The sequence below is a fragment of the Orbicella franksi genome, chromosome 7, assembly GCF_964199315.1.
Source record: "Orbicella franksi chromosome 7, jaOrbFran1.1, whole genome shotgun sequence".
Lineage (NCBI taxonomy): Eukaryota > Metazoa > Cnidaria > Anthozoa > Scleractinia > Merulinidae > Orbicella > Orbicella franksi.
This window is the reverse complement of record NC_138151.1, coordinates 27,481,934-27,489,470: the sequence shown is the minus strand read 5'-3', so window position 1 is coordinate 27,489,470 and position 7,537 is coordinate 27,481,934. Positions and strand designations below refer to the sequence as shown.

General features: G+C 38.7%; 1 protein-coding gene across 1 annotated transcript; it reads left to right on the top strand.

Moving 5' to 3' along the window:
- The first annotated feature begins 1,047 nt into the window (after window positions 1-1,047).
- Window positions 1,048-7,008, top strand: LOC145492709 (uncharacterized). The gene is made up of 7 exons (XM_081472110.1): window positions 1,048-1,692; window positions 1,903-1,997; window positions 2,345-2,504; window positions 4,543-4,606; window positions 4,899-5,152; window positions 6,083-6,254; window positions 6,875-7,008. The coding sequence occupies exons 1-7, from the start codon at window positions 1,060-1,062 to the stop codon at window positions 7,006-7,008; spliced, it is 1,512 nt and encodes a 503-aa protein (XP_081328236.1). The 5' UTR covers window positions 1,048-1,059.
- The last annotated feature ends 529 nt before the right edge of the window (window positions 7,009-7,537 follow it).

The following is a 7,537-nucleotide window of genomic DNA, read 5'->3' as shown; positions in this document are numbered from 1 at the left end:
TAGGTCTCGGAACTATCGGTCTGACAGATGCCCCTTGGAAATTAAATGATTTACAAATATTGCTAGATAACTTAATTCTCTGGAACCCTAAAGAAAGGAAACTGGCCGTTATGCGACTTTAAAACCCCAAAGCTTTCAATTAGCCGACGAGGGCGGGTGCACAATTGCAAGTTTCAAATTACGATTCAATCCGCTTTATTCCGCTAAAGCATGAAATCTAATACCGTGTTGAGAAATGGTTGGAAATCGTTATTTAAAGGAAATTCTGTCAGAATTCAACTAAAACAATTAGATAATTTAATCTCGAGTTTAGTGCGAAAAAAACTCATCCGAGATATTTCGAAAGTGATCAAAGTCCACGTCATACTGTCGTCTTAACGTGGAAACAATTTGTGGGAATTTTGTAAGCATTATAGAGTAAATAATGCCGGCATTGTACATATTAATAATGCTGTCCCATACGTTGAGATGTTGGTTATTAAAGCTAAACTGCTATGTTGTCCAATCAGCATTTTCTGGTAAGAGAAGTAAGGTGGTCTGCCATTTATGAAGATTGATGCTGAGATCTAGTTAGTAATAAATAATATGGTTCTTTATTTATCACAACCCCTTGGACGGACAATGGGCCATGAGAGAGATGATCTGGACGCTATCATCTACAGGAACTGTTTCAGAATTTAAATTTGATAACAGCATATACCTGTTATGTCCATAATATTCGCTTTGATTTTACAATATTTTCTATTTACAACTGAGGCTAAAAAAGTTAAAAGTAAAAAACACACCGAACGTTTTCGGCAGTAGGTCATCTTCAGGGTAAATAAGAGTAAGTCTCAGGGTAAGTCCTCACTTACCCTGACGATGACCTAGTGTCGAAAACGTTCGGTGTGTTTTTCACTTTTAACTTTGTCAGCCTTGTAAATAGAAATTATACACCTGTTAGTTGTGCATTTTCTTGAGAAGTTGATACTTAAGACATACTACATGTCTTCATGCATTTCATGTCTCTTATTACATGTATGGACAGCCGTGGTAGTATGTCAAATCTCCAGCCGTGAGATGTCATCAGTTAACACCTTTTTCCCTTATTCTTCTCCCATATATAGGGCGACAATGAGCTCTTGGATAAAAGGTCTTTCAACGATTGTCATTTGTCTTTGTGTTATTCACCTGCGAGCAACTTCAACGATTGGAAACGAGTCCATCCCTGGCAATGAAGACGGAGTCGACGAGGACAATCTACGCTTGCCAGAGAAAGATCTGATAATAGCCTGGATTGAGAAGCCTCCTTACACAACATCACCCACCAATGAATCGCTAGACGACGAAGTCCATGGTATGCTCAGAGACGTACTATTGCCGTTCATAACAGTTAAATGCGGTGTTCGTCATGCACATGAACCAACAAAATACCTTTTAGAAACATTTCGAGCTGATAGTGAATTTCACATGATTGAGCTTCTGAGGCAAAACAAAGTCCACGTCGCTGCTCCTATATTCGAGTCCACAAACCGACGCTACAACGAATTTTCCTTTTTCAAAATCACTGATTATCCTGGGAGCGAGTTCATCACTAGTGAAGATGAAGCCTACAAGCTCAGTCTTGTCTTGGACGCAGTGCTGAAGTCTTGGTCATTGTTTGCGGTGACTCTGATACTCACGGCTATTGCTGGAATCATTATGTGGGCGCTGGTATGTTTAACTTTGTGTAACTAGATTAGTATAGGTAATCGTAAGAATGCAAGTTCATCTAAAGATTTACACTGAAAGTGATATTTAAAAATTCTCTCAACATTAGACGAGCTCTTACATAAGTATAACTAGTATAAAATCAGACGTAATCATAGCAAATCGCCTTGCCACTCGATCGTTTTTGTTTTTGTTTTTCTTATGAACTGACAGGACACCTACTGGAACAGTGAAGAGTTCCCACGTTCATTCATCAAAGGATCTTGTGATGGATTCTGGTGGTCCTTTATTTCCATGACCACAGTGGGGTAAGAACATATTGACAGATAACAAAGCGTCCATCATTGGCAGCTATGTTATAGACTAGGTTGACGACAGTAATTCGGAGCACTTGAAAACATCACTAAGCTAAAAGAACGTTGGACTCACTAGTGCAAATTCTCGAGGCAACTCTCGGATAAACGACGTGTAAAAAAGTAAAATAAGATTATTTGCTTTCAACTTTTATTATTCATTCGGTGACGATATGTCCATTATACTTTTCTTGCCTGTACTTTTAAAATCCTATCACTGACATTTTTACTGGCAATGCTTATTCCACTAGCCAATTCGTATAAAACTATCATAAATTAATAGCAGTTTCTTTCTACATGAGGTATGGCGACAAAGCTCCAAAGTCGGTCGTGGCTCGAATTTTCTCTATCATCTGGATCCTGTTGGGTCTCATTATCATGGCGATCTTCATGGCGAACATCACCTCTGCACTTACAGCTGCTTCCTTGCAACTGGAACCAACTGATCTTGTCGGTGTCAAGGTTTGTCCAAATATCTCTTGTTGCTGTTGTTGCTGTGATATCCTAATTTAGGGAACTCAAGCAAACCACGATGACGTCGGCAACAAGAACGCCACCAAACAAGAGGTTTAACGAGTAGTTGCGAACTTCGCTTGTAAAATTAACAAATGGTAAACGCCATAGCGTGTACTATTGAGTTATGGATGCACGCGGGAGGTTGCTAAGCACGAAAGAAGCGTAAGAGTCGTAAGACTCTAGCTTCTTGAGTGCTTAGCAAACCTCCCAAGTGCATCCATAACTCAATGGTGCACGCTATGGCGTTTACCATTTGTTTTATAACATAACATTGAGACATTGGAACAACAGAAGTCCTTTTATTGAGCTACATCACAAAAAAATGTTCGTGTAGTCTTACATGACAAGAGAAAACAAGCGCGCGAAAATTCATTCATGACAACCGACTGCACACCAGTAACTCGATAAAGTTTCATCTTCACACAACTGTGAAGACAGTTTCGCATTTCTGGGAGAAGGACGCCGGCCATTACTTTGGAAACAATGTCTGTCTAAAGATTTGCTATGTAAACATTGGCACACACGTCAGCAGCGTACACCCATGGGCAAATAGTAGACGCTAAATTAACCAATCAGAGCGCGCGCTTTGCTTTAGTTATGTTATAATATAAATTCATTTTTACTAGGCGTCGTCCCCGGCGTCGCCGTCGTCGTTGTCAATTCAAGCGTGCTGAACAACAAAGAATGATGTATATATCGATTTCAGTTTTCTAGTCTTCTGCGTAGGCAAAAGTGTTTAGAAATGGCCTCGTATCACTTGGATCATTTGGACTTCCTTACTTCCTGTTGTTCAAAAGGTGTGCAATATAATATAATACATGTGTTATTGAACTACCGTGTGGTCCGTATTATAGAAATATTGGTCGAGATATCGGCTCTTTTGCAGATTGCTGCAAAACCTGCTGCTGCTACTACTGCTGCTGCTTCTTCTTCCTCTTCATTCGTGCATGTTTTTCACTTTCCAATATGCTCCTTTCACGTTCCATACGGACCCGAAAGGTTGAAGAAATCGAAATGTTCTTTTCGACGTCCAAAACAAAACTATGGGGTTTGAATATTCAGAAGAAACTTCAAGTGAGCCAAATGCTAGTCCCTGATCGAAAACGTGGCCCTCTGATGTCAATATTTTCGTCAGCTAGACACAATATAACGACATACTAAAAGACCGTGAAAGAAATCTGTTTAAATTTTCATTGTTAACTCCGTTAACTTCGTGTAGGGGTAGCTGGGGAAGCATATAAATTCCCTTGCAGGGTAGGTGATGCAAGTGGTCCTTTGAAAATAATAAGAAATTACCTCTTTCCCAATCACCAGAGTTTTTTGGTACCTATTGTGTTTTCGTCCTTTTCATATTCTAGGGGGTAGGGGAAAGTTTTGTTTTTTGACCGTAGACAAAAATGGCGTCGTGTGGCGTGATTTTCTTCTAGATGGTAAAGGTCTAGAGCCAAAAAACCTTTAAAGAGTTCGAAATGCTAAGGAATAAACATCAAGAAGACCCATTCGATGGTTAAGAGGGCGATAATCACTTAGAAGCAATAATATCGATCGTCCTTTGAGTTGCATGAAGGTCTGAATATATATAAACCAAAACCGCGCTACGGAACACTGTAGAAAAGTTGAAAATGGACTTTCTCAGTATCGAGACATCGCTAGTTCAAACAAATTTGCGTATTAAATTAGCATTCCCTTCTGGAGGAATTGTTTTGGTGTTATTTATATAAACAGCTGATTTTTGATTTTTGCGTTCTCAACAGAGGGACAACAGAGCGCGTTTGGATAGCGCAAATATACCATTGTAGAACGCTTATATCCGAGTCACTATTTTTCATGAACACGATATCGATCTTTATGTCGTTCACCTATTTATAATTAAGTGAAGCTTGCTGACTTCGCACTCTCCATTCGGAACCGCTCGTTGAAAGAGCATTGAAAATTTGCATTTATATACATCAAATAACCGATATGTTTTCATAATTTATGTTAGGTTGCAGTGCTGGCCAATAGTACAGAATACCAGCATGCTCTTGAGGAAGATGCTAAACCAACAGGTTGGTTAAAACTGATGCACAGGGCAAATATTTGAAACTTGGGTGGTTCAGAGCGAAATGGTACTGTTACAGTCATCGCGTATTATCTGATTCAGGTTTTTTTTTACCAGAAGGCAAAGGTTTTGTACAAGAAAAACTAAATGTAACATTACACTAAACTAGGCGTCCATTACACATCAGATGTCTAGTAATTAAGAATTATCATTACGATCACAAATTTTAGATTGACGTTCTCGGTCCTATTCTCAATGACCTTTAAAGAAAACGTCATTTTTTTTCTTCCTATACTTAGAGTATTCCAGAATTGACGACGTCATTCAAGCTGTGAAATCAAAGGAAGTAGATGGAATGTTACTGGACCGCTTCACAGCTTCCTATTACCAGTCAAGAGGCAAACTGAAATCGCTTCTCACAGTCAAGAAGCTAGAACTTCAAAGGGACACTGGAGCTCTGTTTTCAAAGGATAGAGAGGAACTGGCACGGTGCTTAAATCTTCTCCGTTCAAACATTTTGAAGTCAGTTCAAACCTTTACCGCTACATATAAGGTATTTTTCATTACTATAAAACGTTTCAATGCGAGCTTAAATGGCACAATTCTAATTCTAAATGACAGAACAGTAGACTGATCCTTACAGCGAAACAAAATCCAACGAGGCGAAGACCTACGATCTTTACCTTCACCGTTATTGAGTCAGTAAAGCTGGTGAGGTATCACACTAACTGTATACATTTAAAATAATTGAATAACAAACAGGATGAGGAGAAAAAATTGCTGGAACATAGTACAGGAAAAACAAAGAATGAATTTAATTCCTAAAAGCAGTCACTTTCTTTTGGAAGATCGCCAGCGATGGGGATGTAGTTACGTCAGCTAGAAGACAGTTCCAGTCCCTCAAAGATCTTGAGAAAACGAAATATTTAACAACGATGTAGCTGAAGGGCGTCTGGAATTTAAAAACCTGATTGTCAACTTATCGCACAGTTTTCTTGGATCATTGCAAATAATTAAGCACACTCGTATTGACAAGTCCGTGGATAATTTTGTAGATCATCACTAGTCGGCCTAACTACCTCGTTTCCAGAGGCTCTAGTCCAAGACTATCTAGCATACCGTAGAATTCCGAAAGTAACGGCCCCTGTTACTTTTGGATTTAGCAGACAAAAGGTGCCGCTACTTTCAGGTAGCCGTTACTTACGGATAGCCCTTACTTTCGGACGGTTAAAAAACGTTTGTACGGTAACAGTCGTTTGAGACGAAGCAGAAACGTAACCCATGAAATTAAAAGTTCCGTTTATGTGTGTGGCTAACTAAGAAAGAAACGAACCTGCAAAAATAATAAATCTTATTACATACAATGCAATACATCACTGCAATATTCAGTGACAGTTCAAAGAGGAACTTAACAACTCTCCAGGAACAGGCAATTTTTATATGCATAGGTGATTTAAATGGCGGTGCTCTTCTTTGCCTTAAGCTAACAGAGCAGAAGCCTCCAAGAAACGTCAACCTGTTTGATGTGTCATCCCCCTTCATTAAGGAATTCATGTACGTATCATTTGGCATCTTAGCCGGATTGCTCCTGATTGGAACCCTTTGGGACATCCTTATTAGAAAGAAGGGAAGGATTAAACAGAATATCGTATCAGGTTAGGATAAACCTTTTAATGTTACATTAAAAAGAAGACTCGCATCCTGTTAATGAGCTTTCGAGTTTAGCTAGCTATGTTCAAATGTTTCGCTACTATATCTTATAGTTGTTAACATCCCTCAGAGAGACGTAATTGAGCAGCCTTTAGAATCTGGATAACTGTCATTTATGGGGCTAGTTAACAAAGTTTATTCGATCCAGATAAAATATTTCGACACCTTTTTTCCTGATGAATCGTGAAGCTTTCTCTTAGACCGTCCGCAGTTTTTTGATGACCAATTAGCTAATTTTATTTAGTCCAAAATTGCTCAAAATAATTGCAGAACGGTAAAATGAACTAGAACTGTAGGCTGCTTGAGAACGGAAAGGAAATAATCAACACAGTAAAAAATTAAACAAAAATGATGCGAAACATGGTTGCGCTGTAGATAAAGGACGGTTACTTCAACATATTCACGAACAAGTTGCTGTGAGCATCCCTGGAGTTCTAACCCACTCGCATGTGAAGAATGTCAAAACCACCACTACCACCACCACCACATTCCACTGTTTACCTCCATAGATAAGGTGTTGGGCGAAGGTTTTAAAGAACTTTATTTTCATCTTATATATTGTCAGGAGCAGCAGTCAACGAAGGAATGACACCAGGCACAATCCGAAACGACCTCGAAGTTGCAAGACGGCTTCTTCGACAAACGCAAGAACAGCTTGACAAACTAGAATTCAAAGTATCAAAATCAAACGACTGGTAGATTTGCTTGATTTTTGAGTTCTGTAGGTTTCGTTGATCAAAATTTTAAAATGTCATAAGACTTACTTGAAAAGATGACTTTTGATCAAGTTAGCTTGCACGGGTTTATTTGTAGCTCAGTTTCGAGAGCATGCGTCGGGTGGGACTCAAGATTTTCACTTTTATACAAGAATCTGCATGTAAATATGTGGAATCTGGCGACAGTAACGAAAATTCGAATTTCCTTTCCTTTTTGGTCTAAAAGATTAATTTTTTGGGTTTGAGTCATGGTCTATCAAATCCGTACGTAAATTAAATTGCGATAGGTTATAAGGTAGACAGAACGTATTAAGGCATAAATTACAAACTTTGTAACTTTCTAAGATGTCGCACATATTCTTGAAAATAGTCCACTAAAAGGGTTTTTTGACGAAATAGTGAACAGAAAACTCAAATTTTTGATCCTGTCGCCGTATTCTCAATATTAACAAACAGACGCTCTTAACTTGGTTGAAATTTCCCGAAACAGCACAAAATACTAATCATCCTAT

Bases quoted from the DNA above. Each gene is read 5' to 3' on its own strand.
- LOC145492709 (XM_081472110.1), top strand. From the start codon at position 1,060: ATGTCATCAGTTAACACCTTTTTCCCTTATTCTTCTCCCATATATAGG. The intron at 1,998-2,344 runs GTAAGAACATAT...TTTCTACATGAG, and splicing joins ATTTCCATGACCACAGTGGG to GTATGGCGACAAAGCTCCAA. The intron at 4,607-4,898 runs GTTGGTTAAAAC...TCCTATACTTAG, and splicing joins GGAAGATGCTAAACCAACAG to AGTATTCCAGAATTGACGAC.